This window comes from Pipistrellus hanaki, assembly GCF_964339955.1.
Source record: "Pipistrellus hanaki genome assembly, chromosome: 1".
In the NCBI taxonomy this organism is placed as follows: Eukaryota; Metazoa; Chordata; class Mammalia; order Chiroptera; family Vespertilionidae; genus Pipistrellus; species Pipistrellus hanaki.
The window spans coordinates 127,077,996-127,098,207 of record NC_140503.1 but is presented as its reverse complement, the minus strand read 5'-3'; the positions used below and the strand labels follow the sequence as shown (position 1 = coordinate 127,098,207).

General features: G+C 42.5%; 1 protein-coding gene across 4 annotated transcripts in view; it reads left to right on the top strand.

The window, feature by feature from the left end:
• Positions 1-20,212, top strand: part of FRMD4A (FERM domain containing 4A) — a 328,386-nt gene that overhangs the window by 174,811 nt on the left and 133,363 nt on the right. For all 4 annotated transcript variants that reach the window (XM_084868155.1, XM_084868156.1, XM_084868158.1 and 1 more), the window contains exons 4-5: positions 6,361-6,453; positions 17,916-18,000. In XM_084868155.1, the coding sequence (XP_084724281.1) occupies positions 6,361-6,453; positions 17,916-18,000 (178 nt within the window). The remainder of the gene's footprint in view (positions 1-6,360; positions 6,454-17,915; positions 18,001-20,212) is intronic.

The following is a 20,212-nucleotide window of genomic DNA, read 5'->3' as shown; positions in this document are numbered from 1 at the left end:
TGTGCAGGAGGCAGCTGATCGATGATTCTTTCTCATTGATGTTTCTGACTCTTTATGCCTCTCTCTTCCTCTCTGTAAAAAGTCAATAATATATATATATATATATATATATATATATATATATATATATATATATATATATATATTTTTTTTTTAAAGTCTTTATTGATTAAGGTATCACATATTTGTCCTCATCCCCCCAGTCCTATCCCCCACCCCTCCCCACGTGAGTCCCGACGCCCCTGTTGTCTGTGACCACTGGTTAGGCTCATATGCATGCACACAAATCCTTTGGTTGATCTCTCCCCCTATCCCTACCCTCCCCTACCTTCCCTCTGAGGTCCGACAGTCTGATCTATACTTCCTTGTCTCCGAGTCTGTTCTTGTTCATCAGTCTATGTTTTTCATCATTTCCCCTAGATGAGTGAGATCATGTGCTTCTAGAAATACACTTATAAGAACCAAAAATGAGACAAGCAATAATGGTTATGTTGAGAGGCAAATGAACCAGTCTGTAGTGAATTTCTTAATGGGCCAACATGAGTCCCAATTTCAATGTCAAACAGTTCCTTATGTGTATATGTCAGCAATGATATTTCAGTTCTGGATGGTGGACAAATGGTGGTAATGCAGGACCGACCCTCTCTGGTTTGGTCCTGGGCAACCTGCAGTGACGCACAGCTGCTGACTGCTAGTATGGCAATGCATCCTCAGTGTCTTCCCTCTCTGGACTGTTTCTCTTCTGTCTTCATGGCTGGAGTAGTCCTGTCAATTCCTCTCTGTTGCAGGAATCCACATGGTCTCAGAGTTGTTTTCTGAAAATATAAAAACATATTCTCAACCAATAGTTAATAAAGGAATCTTTTCTATAAATTTGACTTGTGACCATTTTTATACTTTCTAGTCAGTTTATTGCTGATAAAATGATAAACCAATATCAAGGGACAAAGGAATTGCCAGTTAAATAAATCTATTGCTAAAATGTCATCCTTTTAAAAAGTTTAATATGGGGCTAAAATTATCCAGAGAGGGAATTCACCTCCCCTCCCCCCCTTTGGCTTCCATGAACATGGATGAGGAAGATAGGCCAGGAGCAAACACAACAGAGTGGCACCTGTCTCAGTGTCCCCTCAAGCAAATGTCCCCACTTTGAGGTTCTTTACAAGTGAACTGTGTTTCTTGAGACCACGTGGAATTCCTAGCCACCTGCATGGTGAGGCATGCTGTGCCCCTGGGGTGGGAGCAGGATTTATCTATTGAGCATCATGAAAAGGTTATTTCCCTCAGATCATTGATCAAGAATTATTGTCAGGCAAAAGAATGCATTTAAATCTATGTGATCATTGAATAGATTGCTTTTATGAGTTTTCTTAGACTCTGTTTTTATTTAGCACCCATTAATTACAGAGCCAAACTCACAGTGGAAGCTGCTCACATCTCTCCTGCTGTCCAGAGCCCTAACTCGGGGCCACTCTTTCTATCTAGTTCTCACATATAAGCAATAGTTCCCCTGCCACAAATCAACCCAGGGCCAAGGACCAGAGAGCCAGGGACAGCCCTAGACCCCTAAGTCTGCCAAGGTTACTCAAACTAGCCAACTCTGAGTGGTTTCTCCTTGTCTTGCCATCCATGGAAACCCCAGTAAAGGCTCTGCCTGTACCTCCTCACTCCTCTCCTGCCTCAGGACCAGCCCTGGCGCTTCCCCTCGTGGTCTTGCCTGGCGTGGTGTGCCTCTCATTTCTAGGGGAACGATGAGAAAGATTCGGTTTTACTTTCCAGGGCATTGACCTCTGCATGTGGTCACTCACTCCCCTTTATAAATTAAGGTCTGGGCACAGATCCATCGCTTTTGGAGGTATTCATCCAATCAAAGAGCAAGGGCTTTTGAGCAGCTACTCTTTGCCAGGTCTTGTGCTAGGTTCTGGGATGAATTTTTTTAAAATGTTGAAAACTTACAACATCTTCAGAGAGAGATCATATTTTTTAAAATAACTAATGGTTCACGACTGTGCTATAAATGCCTTTCAGACAACACAAACCAGGAGCTCTGGAGAAGTTTGAAAGAAATCCCAGACTTAGGCAATCAAGGCAGACTTCACAAAAGGTCTATACCGAGTTCGGCCTCAAACAATGGCTAGCGTTCAGATAAGAGGATAGAGACTGTTCCAATTATGAGCAACAGTGTGATCAAAGTCTTCGTGCAGAGCGTGCTTGTAGCATGTGTGCAGGATGCTGGGCACAGGGAGAAGAGCCGGGGAGGTTTGGGACATTTTCAGAGGCAGGAAAGGAGTGCCTGGAGCTTCTTAGTCCCCAATAATTAGTACTCACGTTTGTCTTAACACCTACTTCAGGGGTCGGGGATGTCCGGCCCTCGGGCTGTAGAAGGCCTGCGAAATCATTTGGTCTGGCCCCGCCAAGGGGTGAGTTCATTAAATGTTTGACCAGATATAGCAGGCTAATTTTTATGTTGATAATTTTGTGTGTCCCGAGAATGATGTTATAAATAGCCAAATAGTCCTTGGCAGAAAAAAAGGTTCTCCACCCCTGTTAGTTGATCAAAAACACACTTTTACTTTATGAGGTACATTTTGCTTTATTTTTCAGATGTAAAAAAGGTTATTGGGGGGGAAATATACACAAAGTAAGTTCTATGGACTGCGGGAATGCCGCAGCAGAGGTGTGCCTAGGATGGGTGCTGTGAGAGTCCTGCCCCAGGGAGGTGTGTGTGTGGGGGGGTGCCTCAGGGAAGATTTTCTGGAGGAGGCACAGAAAAGAGAGTTCTAGAAGGATAGGTCGGACTTCTCTAGATGATGAAGGAGAGGAAGGGCATTCTAGGCAGAGGGACAATGAGGTATAACCAACATGCAATAAATGGCATATATTAAAGTATACAATTAACAACATGAGCTAAGGCACAGCAGTCACCATTTTCAGTATTACCCGAAACAAATTTGGCATTCCTGCCTTTTCAGTCTGTATTCCAGGTCTATATTCTAGTTGGCTGGGAATTTATCCCACTTTCTGGAAGAAGTTAGTTCAGTCATTTTAATTTAAAAACTTTTTTGTTTTTGTTAATCTTCATCAGCGGATATATTTTTTCTATTGCTTTGTAAAAAAATCAATAAAATATATTTTAAAAAGAGAGGAATGGAGAGGGATAGAGAGTTAGAAACATCGATGAGAGAGAAACATCGACCAGCTGCCTCCTGCACATCCCCCACTGGGGATGTGCCCGCAACCAAGGTATCGATACATGTCCTTGACTGGAATCGAACCTGGGACCCTTCAGTCCACAGGCTGATGCTCTATCCACTGAGCCAAACTGATTTTGGCTCTATTGCTTTTTAGAGACAGTGGAAAGGAAGGAGGGTAGGATAAAAAGAGAGAGAAAGATATGAGAGGGAGAGAGAGAGAGAGAGAGAAACATTGATGTGAGAGAGACACATCAATTAGTTGCCTCCTGCACATGGCCTGACCAGAGCCAAGGATTGTACCTGCAACCCAAGTATGTGCCCTGGACTGGAAATTGAACCTGCAACCTGACAGTCTAATCAGTGTGCCACACCAGCCAGAGCTTAAAAAATGTTTTTCCTATTATTTTTCACCCTTACTATATTCAGAGAAGAGTAACCAAAAATGAAGAAAAAAAAAAGTTTATAGAAAAAAATATATTTCCAGGTGGAGATTCTCAAAAGGAGGGGGAAAAAGTAAACCCAACATCATCCTTAGGTCACAGGTATGGGCTAAGGTGAAAGAGATTTATTTTGTGTGTGCATAAAAGATACAGTTTAAATAAGTTCTTAAAACAGAGATGGAAGCTCCTAACATTTATTTTATTTATTTTTTGGAGGCCAGCGTGTGTTTGATGGAGCAAACATTGTACTAGGGCAATGCAGACAGCTTTCGGTTCTCATCCTACACAGAATAAGTGCCAGCCTTCCATATGGGTCTGTGCACTCTAAACCTCGGAGTCACATGGCACTGGGCACTTGAAGGAATTTTGTACAATCAGTTGTGTCTGTTCAACATGAGTTTACTAACTAACCATGATTATAGGGCTCCAGGATGTTGGACTGAGGTTGGGTGAGGAGAGGAAAAAAAAATGGGTAGACGTTTCTGTTCATACTTGTAACACGGTTCTGCTTCACTCTTCAAAGGCCCCAGGTGCTGGGCTCTGCCTGCCTCTCTCCATCCTTTTCCCTTCCTACTCACAGGACAGCTCAGGGCCATTGCATTTCTTTGCTTGGAAAGTGGCTCCCCTTCCTCTTTGCTGAGTTAACGCTTTTCATTCTTCAAATTTCACTCAAACATCAGGAGTGCTTCTCAGACCCCCAAACTCAATCAGTTCCTTACATGTTCTCATAACTCATAGTCCTAAAACTATTAGTTAGTATGTAATTAATTGTGGAAATGGTAGTTGAGTGCCTCCGTACAAGCATATAAGCTTGAGGGGAAAAGAGATCGTGTTTATTTTGCTCCTTGCTTCCATTCCAGAATCTTTGTCAGAGTCGATGGTCAGTTGACATTTATGAGAGGAAGAGATGGAGGGAGTAGAGGAAGAAAGAAATGTACAAGTCTCTTCATCTGTATATCAAGTATCTGTAGTTCACTGTTTAAAATAGCTGTAATGAGGTATAACTGACATGTAATAAATGGCACATATTAAAGTATACAATTTGGTAAGTTTTGACACATGTATGCACCAATAACCCCCCTCTATCAAGATAATGAACATAATCCATCACTTTCCCAAACTTTTCTTTATACCTCCCCAACCCCTTTCTCTCACTTCCCCCAGTCAACCACCGATACTTTCTGTCATTATAGATTAATTGGCACTTTCTAGAGCTTATAAGTGGAATTACAGAATATGTACTTTTTTAGTGGGTTTCTTTTACTTATCATAATTATTTTGAGATTCGTATATGTTGCTGTGTATATCAGTAGTCTTTATTGCTGCATAGTATTCCATTACATAATTATGTCATAATTTGTTTATACATTCTTCTTGTTGATAAACATTTGGGTTGTTCGATCAAGTTTTGAGCTATAAAAGATAATGTGGCAAGAAATATTCAAGGTGATGAATAGTAAGAACCTACAGCCAAAGATAATCTACCCAGCAAAGCTACCACTCAGAATCAAAGGCCAGATAAAGAGCTTCACTAATAAAAAAAAAAGCTAAAGGAGTTCATCACCACCAAACCAGAATTATATGAATTGTTGAAGGGGGTTCTTCCGGAAGAGAAAGTAAATAAAGATAAAAAATTATGAACAACAAATACGTAACTTTCAACAAGTAAATCTAAAAACCAAGGAAATTAAAAAAAATCTGATGAACAATATTAACTGGTGAATATAATAGAATCAGAGGCATGGAAGGGGAGTGAACTGACGATTCTTGGGGAAAAGGGGAGTGGGGGATGTGGGAAGAGACTGAACATAAACTGCACCTATGGATGAGGACAGTGGGGGGTGGGGAAAGGGCAGAGGGTGGGATGGGAACCTGGTGGAGGAGAGCAATGGAGGGGGGGGGGGGAGGAACATTTGTAATAATATGAACAATAAAAATTTATTTTAAAAAAAAGATAATGTGTCTCTGAACATCTGTGTGTAAAAGTCTTTGCATGGCCAAATGCTTTCATTTCTCTTGGGTAAACACCTAGGAGAAGAATGGCTACCTCACATAGTAGATGTAAGTTTAATTTTTTTTATGAAATAATCTGTTACTGGCTTTTCAATCCATCTGCTTCCAGCAAGATGTTGTGAAGGTTGCTGACATGTTTTTAAAGTGTGTTTTGAGTCCTTTGGAGAAATAGCAGCCCACAGCAAGGAGAAACGGAATTCAGGTCAAGAGGGAGCACATTATGCTTTAATTCTAGTGCGGCCTAAGAAATTGACAGCAGGTCTCCAAACCCAAATTTCTTTTTTTTTAAAAATTAATTGATTTCAAAGAGGAAGGGAGAGGGAAAGAGAGGTAGACACATCAATGATGAGAGAGAATCATTGGTATGTTGCCTCCTGCACGCCCTGTACTGAGGATCGAGCCCGCAATGCAGGCATGTGCCCTGACCAGAATTGAACCGGGACCCATCAGTACACAGGCCGACGCTCTATCCACTGAGCCAGACCAGCTAGGGCTCCAATGCCTGACCTCCTGAGTGTCGTGTTGCACAGTATCTCCCTCGCATGCGTGTTCCCTAGGTCACTCCTCTGGGTTCTTCAAATATTGAAAACTTCATAGTGAGGCAAAGTCCATATGTAACTGTGATCAAGCATATTCTGCTGTACATATACCTTTGTTACAAGAAACTTCTATAAAATCCAAAGCCCTAATCAATTTATTTCCTTTTTTCTCAGGGGACACTTAAACTGGCTCCAGCTAGATCGAAGAGTCTTAGAACACGACTTTCCTAAAAAGTCAGGACCAGTGGTTTTATACTTCTGTGTCAGGTATGTATACCTGGTGTCTCTCTTTTTATTTCTTTTTTAGAAAAGTCTGGAAGGGTAGAGAGATCAAGAGAAAGGAAAATCAAGTTTGTCTTGGTTCATTACCAGGAAAAGTTTGTCTTGGTTCATTACCAAGAATAGAGGTCATGGTATAGTTACATTTCCAATAGATATAAACATAGGGCATGAGTGTGTGAGGCATGTCAGTGTGTGTGCATGATACACGTGTTTGTGCTCTCGCATAGGCTGCTTGTGTGAAATAAAGAAACAAGCCTTTTTTGCCTTTTTGGGGAGACATAAACCTCAAACTAAACTGAGTCTCTTATAATAACACAAACTCTTGGGTTCTGTTTTGGTGGCTATTTGAAGCTACATAACTAAAGCTTATATATTATTTCTGTCTATCACAAGTGCCACTTGATCTTTTGAAACTTACCAATTTATCCCAAACAGGAGTAGTTGAACCCCAGCAGTAAGCCACAGATCAGTGCATTTCCCAGTGGAGTACATGGCATAATATATCAGAAACAATGGTCATTTTCTGTTCACTAATCTATTTTAAGTTTTATTTTGTAACTACAGGGAACTAGATTTGCTTCTTGTAGTAAATATTTGCAACAATTTCAGGAAATCCACCAGACTTATGACATTGGTTTGCAAAAGGTTGTGTGAAGCCAGAGGGGTCATGTCATGGATTCTGGGGCAAAGTACAGAACAGTAAGCAAGTCAGAATCGGAGCCCAGATGGTGGAGCCAGAACCTTCTTATAAGGTTTCTGTCAAAAACCTTCATTGAAACACAGTGGTAGAGACATTTTGGGTGAATGGCTCAGTCTTTCAGTGGACAATAGCCCTTCCACCCATTCCATGGGCCCAGCTTTTAAAATACATATGTGAACAGAACTCTAAGAGCAGAACATGTGGTTCAAAATTCAGTTCTTTTTTTGTTTGTTTGTTAATTCTCACCCAAAGATTTTTCCCATAGGTTTTTAGAGAGTGGGGAAGGGAAAGTAAGAGAGACAGAGAGAGGGAGGGGATGAGGGTGGGAAGGAGGGAGGGAGAAATAGAGGGATAAAGAGGAAAGAAAGATTGGTTGCCTCTGGCATGTACCTCAAGAGGGTTGGGGATCAAATCTGCAACCCAGGTTCCTGCCCTTGACCAGGAATGAAGTCTGTGACCCTTTGGTGCACAAGCTGATGCTCCAGCCACTGAACGACACTAACCAGGGCAACAATTCAGTTCTTAAAGAGCACCCCAGGAGAGTAGTTTTGGATGTAGTCATCCTGATACCACAGGAGACACAGTTAAGGGCTCCATTTAAAAGGCAGGAGTGTGTATCTTTATCACAGCTGGTAGGGTAAACTTAAATTTACATTGAATGATTTTTTTATTTAACAGCTGCAAACATATCAGAGCTAATCTCAGCCATTTTCATTACTGATGGGTATGATTTCAATGTCATGTTCTCTTTTTCTGGTGCAGATTTATTTCCCCCCGACTTTTTCAAAATAGCAATTTTACTGAGATATAATTCACATACTGCACAATTCACCAGTTTAAAATGTATAATTAAATGGTTTTTAGTTCATTCACAGAGCTGTACAACCATCACTACATTCAATTTTAGAACATTTTCATCTCACACCCTCTCCCTGAAACCTTTTAGTAGCCACTCCCATATCCCCCACCTCTCCAGCCCTAGGCCATCACGAATCAACTTCCTATCTCTATACATTAGGGCTATTCTGAACATTTCATATAAATGTGATCAGACAATATGGAGTCTTGTGTCTTCTTTCTTTCAGCATAATGTTTTGAAGTTCATCCACATTGTCGCATGAATCAGGACTTTATTGCTGAATCATATTCCATTGAATGAATATGTCACATTGTATTCTTCCATTCATCAATTGATATCTTGTTTCTACTTTTTTATTATTGTGAACAACGATCCTCTGAACATTCATGCACACATTATTGTGTGAACATGCTTTCAGTTCTCTTGGGTGTATCCCTAGGAGTAGAATTTCTGGGTCACAGGATAGCTCAGTGTTTAGCATTTGATAACCTTCCAGCTGTTTTCCCAGGTGGCTGCACTAGCAATGGATGATGGTTCCAATTTCTCCACATCCTTGGCAGCACTTATTATTTGAACTTTTATTGATACCCATCCTGGAGGGTATGAAGTTTGTTTTATTGAGGTTTTCATTGCCTTTCCCTAATGACTAATGATGTTGAGCATCTTTTTATGTTTATTGGCCATTTATAAATCTTCTTTTGAGAAATGTCTCTTCAGATCATTTGTTCATTTAAAAATTTTTTTATCTTTATTAAGGAAAGGGTTACAAATGTCCCATCAATGTCATGTTCTCTTGAATGATGTCTACATTTTCTCAGATAAGAGGAGAAGTAACGTTATAAAGCAATGGAAGGAGGCTGAGCACACGTGCCATGCCTTAGGCTGTCTCCTTCCTGGGGCTTTGCAACAACATTCACCAAGAAGAGGAAATGCTGGGCTGCTTGCACATCAGGCCTCTTTCTCAGGTGTCTGTGATGAGCCAAGTTATTTGTGAGTTGGGGGAACCCAGCCTTGGAGGTTGCCAGTTGAAGGGTTTGTCCCTGAGAATACGCAGATGGTTCCAAATCGCTCCGTGCTGACCCATGTTGACAACAGAGAGAACCAGGATGGGGAGACAAAGACCCAGCAAAGCTTCTGCCATTGGCCTCGCATTTTCCTGGTGGGCCACAGCAGGCACCTCACAGAACGCTCGCTCCTTAGGAAAAACTCTCCAAATACTCATTTGCGGACAGACCTCTAACAGCACAGCTGCAGGCAAAGCTCCTTCTCCAGCTCAGCGCAAAAGCCGATCTTTCCAAGAGCCAAAGGTTCCTATTTCCAATTACCTCTTGGCCACCTGAGAACTTCAAACTCAGCAGGTCCCAAAGCCAAAGTCATTGGCTTTGCACTCTCTCCCACTTCCCAAATCTTCTGTGGTTCCTTCCAATCTGTGACATCACTATCCATTCAGGCATCTAGGCTTTCAATCCTGAAGTCCTTCCTCCAGTTCTTACGTGCATTCATTCTGCTGCCACTTCCAAAATCTCTCTGCCCTGCCCTCTCTGCATCTGTCATCTGATCTATTGCATCTGCCTCCCAGGGTAGGTGTCACCTGGGCACTAGCTATGGAGGACCCTGGTTCTTGGAACCCCCATGACCCTGAGTCCCCACTTTTCAGCTACCGTGTTTCCCCAAAAATAAGACATCCTCCGAAAATAAGCCTAGCGCATGGAAAGATAAGACATCCCCTGAAAATAAGACCTAGCACAACTTTGGAAGAAAAAATTAATGTAAGACACTGTCTTATTTTCGGGGAAACAGAGTAGCTGAGCAGCATAGGAACAAATGCCAATAGTTTTTTTTTTCCTGAGGGAGGAGGCAGGTGCTTCTTTGTGGGGACACTGACCTTTCTAACAAGACCAGCCCACATCCAGCATCCATCACACAGGTGTACCGCAGGCAGCCTGACTCCAGTCCCTCAGAGCTTCCCAGCTTTTGTTTAAACATCTCTACATTACATCTGTTTAACTTGTGTACCGTTATCCCTTGTGGAAAAGGGGGTAAAACCACCTGATGAAAGAGCCAAGTTTTAGGAATTCATCGAGTGGAAATATTAACCCTGTGTGACCGAGGGTCTAAGTTTGGGCTGCATACCAGCCTGATTTTTTATTTGCACTTATATATTCCTCCGTTGTAAGGCATATTAAAAAACAAAACATCTGTGAGGGTGAGGGCAGAATTACCTCCCCCATTCAACTGAATAGGAAAAATAATATCCAAGTATATTGAATAATATGAATTTGAACTCAGAGAATTCTGCGTCAGCCTTGAAGCCAGAGTTCAGTCTTTTAAATGAGATTTCTTCCTCAGAGGCCTCAAGCAGTGTGACTGCAGGTTGGAGGTTTAAGAGCCCCACCTCATCGACCTGCTCCCTCCCACTCATCCCACTCATCCATCAAATCACCGGGAGTGATCACAGTGGCTTCTGGGTCTTAATAATGGCCTAAAAAGGAAAAAGGTCAGAGAGGATGGAACTGTCCATTATTCAGGATGATTGTTAATCTTCACAACAACCCTTAAAGCAATTACTATTTATTATTCCTAATTAAAGATAGGAGGTGGGTGCCAAGGAATGTCAGGTACATTCTCCCCCATCATGACTGTTAAGTATGGCATCTGTTTAGGTAGATATGACTCTAAATCTTGAGCCCTTCCCCGTTCACCTTGTAAGTGACATGTGACACTATGACTGTGTATCAGAGACTGCCATGGACCAGTGGCACCCAACTCAAGATCTGTGACCTGGGCTCATCTGGCATTCCACACCTGCCATGTCTGCGAAACCAGCACCTGGCAGAAGTGGTGCTGAGGACAAGTGCTCCCAACAGTGGGTGAAAGGCACATGGAGAACAATCCCCCAGGCCTGGCATTCCTGGTCAGCACTCCAGACTCAGACACTATTGGCAGAGCGTCCCTAAAGGGGAGACCCATGGTCACAGAGCTTTGGCCTGTTGGAGACCCCACATTGAGTGAAGGAGGTGCAATCAGCCATGTCTGTTGTCACCTCTTTGCCAATTTAGTCCAAACCCAGCTATGCACAATTGCAATCACTTTCTTACCTGGACCTCCCCTCCCCTTGCTGCTTGGCACACATATATGCATGTATACACACATATATTCATGTGTGTGCAGCACACACACACACACACACCAATCACATACTTTTTTAAAATTTCTATGCCTGGCTGCTGAGTGTAGTCTGAGGGATGGAGGTGTGGGGGCACACAACTGCATGTGGGCACACGAATGATTGTGACTAGTCACAGAGATCATCGATTTTTCTAACTAATTCTGTTCGTGTGCCTGCTCATGGTCTCTGCAAGCCCACAGTGGCTTTCCTTCCCTCTTGCTGCAGACTTTAAACCAGAAGCTCACCCCTTTGCTTTATGATTTTGCAGAAAAAACAAAAGCTAGTACAGTGAGCTCCATCAGCCTTCTATGCCCTTACCCACAGACTTAATTGTATCTGCCTCAATGTTGTGGCCTTCTCACCCACCTACTGCACACTCACACAGGAAGATGAAGAGTGACCATTGTCCCATCATCCAAGGCTGGCAGGTTCAGGTGTCCTCCAGGCCCACTCCCTTCCACCACCTCAGAGAACCTGCCCCCTCTCATCTCCTCTCTCCTTTTCTCTTCTTAAACAGCTGCTTCTCCATGGATCCCTACCCCCATGGCCACCTTGCTCACACCCAAACAGAAAAAAATGCCCCCCTGACTTGCATCCTCCTCCAGCTGTCACCCTAAGCTTCCCCTTCTGTTCACAGCAAGGGTTCAGAAGATGGGCCTGCACTTCCCACATCCCACAGAGCCCATGCTTTGTGGCAGCCCAGCTTCTGGTTCCATCACCCCATGGTCTTTGGAGGCTAGGACCCAATCCCACAGGCGCTTCTCTGCCTTCCTGTGCCTGATTTAAATGATATCAACTTTCTGCCCCCAAACTAACTCTTCTTTCTGTGGCCCCTCCTTATCTCTGTCCTTGGCACCACTACCCATCCAGCCCCCCAAGCCAGAAACTTGGACATCAACCTTGGTGTCAACCTGTTCTGTCCCACCTGCTCCCTTACCTACCCTCAGTCATTGATTCCTGTTATGTCTGCATCTTAACTAGCTCTCTTATGTCCGTCACTTACTCTGTGCTCATCTCTGCTTCTGATTTGGTCCCTTCAATCTCTCCTATACGTTTCCATGGAGTCTCTTTCCAAAATTTTCATCTGTTCTCCTACTCATAATTTTTCTGGACTCTCATTGATACACTAAGGTATCTTTGGCATGTTTAATGTGATGTGATTTCTGCATGCCTGTCCAGCCTCCTCTTCCCCACCTCTTACTTCTCACACACTTTACAGGCAGCCCAGTGATCACTGTATGACTGAGATCCCATTCAACGAAGACCTTTGTTTAGAGCTATGGGGCAGGCTCCCCAAATTGAAGAATGATGACCCTCTGAGAATGTTTACCAGGCAGGCTTAAAAAATAGGTCGAGAAAAAGCATAAGGGAAATTTACTAACCCACCTAAAGAAGTCTCTTGTCTTTTTTTTTTTTTTCTGTTTTCTTTTTAAACCTCATTCCAGTATTGAGAGAGAGAGAGAGAGAGAGAGAGAGAGAGAGAGAGAGAGAGAGAGAGGCATTGATACGAGAGAAACATTGTTTGGTTGTCTCCCATTCGCTTCCTGAGGTTGTATGGGATGACACTCCATACAACTGAGCCACATCCGGGACTCTCTCCCTTTTGACAGACACAAGTTTGTGCTTAGAATGCATCCTCCATGTCTGGTTGTTCCTTTAATTGTGTCTTCTCTGGTCAAGTGTCTTTGGAGCTCTGGTCATCTTCCCTGTTTGTAGGAAAATAAATGGGGTGAGATTTGTCTCCTCAAATGTAGACTTTCATAAACAATGAACTGAATGGGCAATAGAAAAAAAAAGGAAGAGGAAGCTTTAATTTGGGAGAAAGGATTTTAGAGGCAGTTCATGGCCTGACTGGGTGTCTCCTGACTGGTGGAGACACCTATTACTATTTACTGTCACTCACAGCAACATGGGTGTAAAATGAGGCGCTTGCCAACCAGAACTTCCTAGATCCCAACTGGGTGTCCCAGTTAAGATTTCTGTGCCATTGAAATTCTAACCATCAGACATTTGGTCACAGAAACTCAGCCTCACTTACCCTTCTCATTGTGGTTGCTCCTTTCTGCTACAAAAAGCTTCCCAAATGTGACATTTCTCTTCATTACAAAATGAAATCACTGTCCACGTAATTAACACTTGCTGTAAATTCTCAGTGGTTCCCAGTGTGAGGGGTGGATGTGAGAGGGAAGAGGAGTGAGGGGCCAGAGGGGGCACCTGGCAGATGCCATCGGCTGCACAGTGTTTGGTCCACTGCAGTCAGAGGCTCCCATGACTTCAGGGCTTCAGGGCCTCTTGTGTAAGTAACGTGTGCGAACACATGACCTGGCGCATATTGAGTCCTACCTCAGACAGTGTGATAAAACATCCCTGGTTGGGGTCAGGTTTTGTGTGGCATTGCTCATGGAGCCCAAAGACCACTCTTAGCCGGTATTCCTTTACTTCAAAAAGAAGCCCTAAGATCCAGTCCTGCCAAGTCTGCTGAAGAATCTATTAAAGTGTAGGTTTTGTTATGGTTTGGTGCAGTGAGGCCAATAGATCAAGAGGCACAGACACACCAGGCCAGGTGGACAGGGAACTGGGGGCAAGAGCCTCTGCTGTTTCTGGAGGAGGAATGGGTGAGGATTGGCTACTTTGAATAATTTCTGAGGCTCTGGGGCTGAGGGGCTGTCCCAAATTGTTGGTTCCTTGCCCTGCAGGGATTAGGGTGGGTGGGTCTGGCCCTGAGTGAGAGCCCTGGAGGGGAGATAGGAGAGGGGTGGGCTCTGGATGGGTTGGTTTGTGTATGAAGGGCTTGCTCCCAGGTGAGTCCTGTACTACCTCTAGGAATAGGCTAATGCTGGGAGGGCAGACCCTGCAGAGTCAGTGAGGCCCCAGATGTGGGTATTAACCCATGGTTAGTACAGAATCAGACTCGTAATTGTCCATTCAGATTTTCTGAATCTAAAGAAAATGCTCATTTTGGGGATTTTCCCCAGAAACCTGGAATTTTCTTTGTGAACAGAGTGGTAGTTAGAGAAATCAACATCGCCACCTACTGTTGAAAATGTGTACCTTTGACAAGGCTCTCAGAAAAATAAATCAGAACTGGTTTAAAAAAAAGAGAGAAAGAAAATAAAAAATCTCTACAGTGAACTGAAACCATCACCATTTGCCATTTCCCCAGAAGTTTCTCCTCCACAGGCGTTGGGCCTCGGGGTGTGCACTGAGATGTCTGAGGCCTGTTTCTCTCCAGGCATTTTGACTCACTAGCTCTCTAGCACAGATGGAAAGTTCAGGATGAGTTGAATATCCCCGGTTATATTGTAGAATAATAATGTGACAGGCCTGGAACTCACAGGGTTTTTCAGGCTGTTTCTTGGTGATAAAGGTTAACAGGAAACTGCTTTACAGTTTGTGTCAAGAGAAGATGAATTGCTTTCTTCATGTGAGAATATGCTTGTTATTTCCTCTACCTTCCTGCCTCCTGGACAGCCAGACAACACAGAACTCGGTGGAAATGAGTGTTGTTGCAAAAATAAAAATGTAGAATTTGCCCTCTCATTTCAGTTTTCCATTATTAGAGAGTTGAAAATGGAATTGTTATGTCTCCTTAATATACTGGTGAGAGAATTGGGGCTGGAGAAACAGAATGTCTTCATTCCTAAATTCTCAAGAATGAAAGCAAATGCAATAAAGCTATGAGGCATTGCTTTGAAATGAAGTTACTTCAGACCCAACAGGTTTAGACTCACAATTATTATAGAGCTCAGCTCACTGGCTGTTGAGCTGAGAGAGACCTCAAGAGACCTCTGCTTTGTTTGGCTTTAAGAGTCAAGACGGACAGCAGCTCTCTCTGAACAACTTTCCATGTTAACAGTGAGAGGGGGGCAGGGGCAAGAGCTGGATGTGGAATATAAAATCCCGTAACCTAGAGTTCTGTGACATCTGGAAAGCCATGCGTTTCTTCTCCTTCCTGCATTGCCTTCATTGCCTATTTCACTGTCCAGTGGAACTCCAGCCAGTGGTGAGTGAAATATAGTGGCAACCATACTTTGGAAAAAACGGCTGTTTGAATTTTAACCCTTCTAGTTTGGCTCTTGCACCTGATTAAACATAGAGGGGCGGGGGGGGGGGGGAGAAGCTATTTACCTTAGCTTTCAGGTGGAGACTTAGAGGCTAAGGCAATTTTCCCTTGCCTGGGACCAGGAGCACAGAAGAGTAATTCCCACTAACTCAGTAACCTTCAGAGATAGAAACTGTAGATAACCTCTGAGCTCTGCTTCTGTGTTATTGGCTATCGCAAGATAGGGTCACATTCCAATGTCCAGCAGGATGTGACTAGCAACGACCCTGTGGGCTGACCCCAGTCTTTAGAATGTAGTCTTTAAGATTTAGAATTTAGAACAAAGGAAAATTCCTGTGGTTTGAACCTTTAAAGGGGACTTTCTACCCCTGAAACCGTGCAGTCGTGTGGAGACCACCTGCGTGTGGTGCTCTCGCGTCTGTCCTGGCCAGATATTTCAATAAATTCTTTGCCTGCTTTTTTTAAATTAATCATCAGCCTCTGGTGGTCTTATTCTGAACCCAGGATTTGACCTCACAACAGTGAGTGGAAAGTTTCATTCACAGATACATAGTGAACTCAGGTTCATGCCAGGCACTATAGTGGTGCTGGAGAGGCACTAGGACCAGGAGGGAACAACAGCAGCCTCCTTAGGGAACTTCCCAGAGAACAAAAAATTACAGACCCTGAGGCAGTGCCACAGACAGAGGGTGTCCTGGGAAAGGAGACTTCTGTGGGGAAAGAGAGGAATCAGATCAAATGGGTGATGGTCCTAGCCAAGGGCTAGAGTGAGTTAGGGTGTGGGGGATTGTTTGGGGGGCAGTAAGGGGAATAGCTTGAACAAAGGCAAAAGCAAGTTACATCTGTAATAGCCACACCTGCAAGTCGCCTAGCTGAACTGGTATTCTTCTTCCCCCTCGTTCCCTTCTTCCCTCTAGTCCCCTCCTTTCCTCCTCTCCTGTCCCTTTACTGCCCTGGGTTTTCCCCTCCCTTCTTTCCTTTTTCACTTTGCTATTCTAACTACCCCTTTTCAAAAGCTCTTTACAGTGGATGTAGATTTTAATTAAATCAATTTTAACTTATTTTGCTTTGAGATGTAAAATTTGCTACTGATTTGTAAGTCTCCATTATTAGGGAACTGAAAGTTATACAACTGGACAGTTCTTCTGAGACCACCACCACAGATGCTACATGGAGGCATCCACATCCTACGGCACCTGCTCTGGGAGGCAAATGCCTTCGGTCATTCATTGATTCACTTATTCACTTACTTTTGCAGGAGAGGAGGTGTGGGAGAGGTCAACCAGCCTTCTTATTCCCAGGCTTTGCAAGAATGGGGGCCATAAAGTGATTTCCAAACACTATGTAGACTCTTACGTGATGGTAATTGCATTGATATCTGTTGATTGGAAATATCTGCTAATACTTTAAGTAAATTTAAATTTAAATGAATCTGTAATGTATTACAACAGCCTCCTTGCACATTTGAAAAAATGTTAGGACAGATTATATAGTCAGTCTGTAGACAAAAGATTGCTAACTGGTGGACCATGGACTTGACCTAGCATATAGACATGTTTTGTTTGCCTTATATAATGTTGGTTTATTGTTTTTGCTGTTGTTATTGTTTTAATCTGAATTAGTTTCCTGTACCTAAAAGTAGTATATTTCTTAGATGTAGAACTGCTGTCCAAGTCCTGCTATCTCCTATTTCAATCTGGGAAGGAAGCCCAGAGAGATGATGTTACTTGTCCTAAATCACACTGAGCTGGGACCAGACACTGGCCTCTTGACTTCTTCCCTAGGATCCTTTCCATCCTTTCCATCATTTTATAATGCTGTTCTATAGCATTATACCATTCGTTTCTTCTCTTTGCACCTGCAGTCTACTCTTGGTATCCCCAGTTTCTGTGCAGCAAGTATCTAGGCCCCCCCCCAAGAGTTGTCACACCCATTTCTGAGCTTCTCCTCCTCCAACTCTCTGCATTTCAACCATCTCCTTATTCCCCTCTCATCACAGCGCCTACTCTCTTAGTGCAGCTGATCCTTATCTAATTAAGAGATTTAATAAACTCCAAAGTCAATGTGTAAAGGTGCACTTAATATAAACTTCAATAATTTCAGCATGTTTCAACCTGAAAAAAAATCCATGAGCTCCATCTAGATAAAAATTCAATTCTCATGTGGCTTAATATGTATTAATATTACAGCATTACACATATCACAGTCCTCTGAATGTGCAGAAATCAGACCACACTTCACCACCTTTGGGAAGACCGGTCATAACCATTTCTCAGAGAAATATTGCCCCTGGTTTGATTAAGCAGAAGAAATTATCTTTTGAAAATCCAGCTCAACAATGATTAGGGAAAAAATGTACTGTATTGAAAACAAATGTGTGTGTTTTTTAAATGTAAAGCAGGTAAGGAAAAAGAAAGTAGATGGTCGAGTGTAAGAAGTTGATAACAGGCCTACGGTAGTTCTTTGCCACAATAAGGATATCAGGCATGATGGTCCTAGAAATGGAATCATATGAAAACAACCGATCACTCTTTTTTCTTGTGTTCATTTAGGAGTGAGAGCACTAGTCCTCATGTGAAATCCTGTAGCTCCAAGAACGGTATATTATGTGCGTGGTCGGTACTTCTGTGATTCATCTGCGGTTTTTCTCTTCCAGGTTCTACATAGAGAGCATTTCATACCTAAAAGATAATGCCACCATTGAGCTCTTCTTTCTGAATGCTAAGTCCTGTATCTACAAGGTAAGAGTTTCCCATTGGAATCTGAAAGTATCTTTTGAAGCTGGAAAGCCCAAGTTGTCTTTCATGTGATCTTAAGGCTTAGTATGAGTAACTTATAAATTAATTACTATAAATAAATGACAACTTTATGAAACTAGAGCTGCCAGTTTAATAGTGTGACTCTTGATCCCAGCCCTGTGGTTTTGGCCCTTGAGGTGCTCTTTAACCTGATCTTAGGGGCCTCCTTAACCTAGCAACTGGCACAAAAAGGAAACCTAGATAAGTATGACTAATGCTATCTGAGGTCTCACTAGTATGAATGAACTTATAACCAAATGCATTTTTAGATTTTCTAGCAGCATCTCTCAAAGAGATACTACTGGACTTAGGGCGGGACACATTTTTTTAATTGTGCTAAAATACACATAAAATTCACTATCATAACCATTGATACATGTACAGTTCGCTGGTATGGAGTGAATTTATATTATTTCCACTATCTTCAGAATTCTTTTCATCTTATAAAACTGAAACTCTGTACCCATTAAACATTTAATTCATTCCTCCTCTCTCTAGACCAGTGGTTCTCAACCTTTCTAATGCCGAGACCCTTTAATACAGTTCTTCATGTTGTGGTGACCCCCAAGCATAAAATTATTTTTGTTGCTACTTCATAACTGTAATTTTGCTACTGTTAATGAATTGTAATGTAAATATCTGTGTTTTCCGATGGTCTTAGGCCCTACAGCAGCAGTTCTTAACCTGTGAATCTCTACCTATGACCCTGGCATAGTGACGTTGAGAACCGCTGCTGTAGAGCCTAAGACCATTAGAAAACAAAGATATTTACATTACGATTCATAACAATAGCAAAATTATAGTTATGAAGTAGCAACAAAAATAATTTTATGGTTGGGGTTTACCACAACATGAGGAACTGTCTTAAAGGGTCATGGCATTAGAAAGGTTGAGAACCACTGCTCTAGACCTTAGTAACTACCTTTCTACCTTCTGTCTCTATGAATTTCACTGCTGCAGGTACCTCATATAAATGGAATCAAATTGTACAGGGTGGGGCAAAAGCAGATTTACAGTTTTTTGTGTGGAAAATAATACATTAATTTAACAAATAATAATACGAAAATAAACTCCGTATTTCATGTACTCACAATTATATACCTACTTTTGCCCTGCCCTGTATTTGTTATTGTGTGATTGGCTTATTTCACTTAATATAATATCCTCAAGATTAATCCATGTTGCAACATGTGTAAAAATGTCCTTGCTTTTTAAGGCTGAATAATATTTATTTATAAACCACGGCCTGTTTATCCATTCCTTCATCAATGGATACTTGGGTCAATTTCACCTTTTGCTATTGTAAATAATGCTACTATGAACATGGGTTTATAAGTATCTGTACAAGCCCCTGCTTTCAGTCGTCTTGGGTGTATACCCAGAAGTGGTATTGCTGGATAATGTTTAATTCTATGTTTAACCTGAGAAGCTGCCATACTGATTTCCATAGCAACTGCACCAATTTATATTCCCACCAACAATGGATAAAGTTCCCAATTCCTCCGCATCCTTGCCAACACTTATCTTCTGTGTTGTTGCTTTTTTAAATAATAGCCATCCTGATGGTGTGAGGTCTTAACTTACTGTGATTTTGATTTGCATTTCCCTAATAGTAAGGTAGAACATCTTTCCATATGCTCAGTGGCCATTTGTACATCTTCTTTAGAGGAATTTCTATTAAAGAACAGTTGTTAATTGGGTGGGACAGTACTTTGCTCTACACCCAGTTCCCCCATATGCTAATCATGTTTCCTTTCATTGGCGAACCCACATGCCCACATGCATTTACAGCACAAACCCCTTTGCTTCTTTCGGAGAGGTGCTTGCAGAGCACCCGCTGGGTTGAGAACCACCACTAGGAGAACATTTTAAAAGTAAACAGCCACTCTGCTGCCCCCAGCATGCACCCTATGTCTCACTGCTGCATCCCTCAGCACACGTGCCACGTGTGCTTGTTAGCAACATAAAGACAGGTGATACCCGCTCAGGTCTTATAGTGGCAGGCTGGGTGCTGAGTGCCTTCCGGAAGCTGTGTGGCTGAATCTTCACAGCACCTTGAGGGGAATACTACTTTTTTTCTCTTTTTCCCTGTGAAGAAGATGAGACACAGGGAGGTTACAAGATTCGCCTGAGGTCACACATCTACTGAATAGCA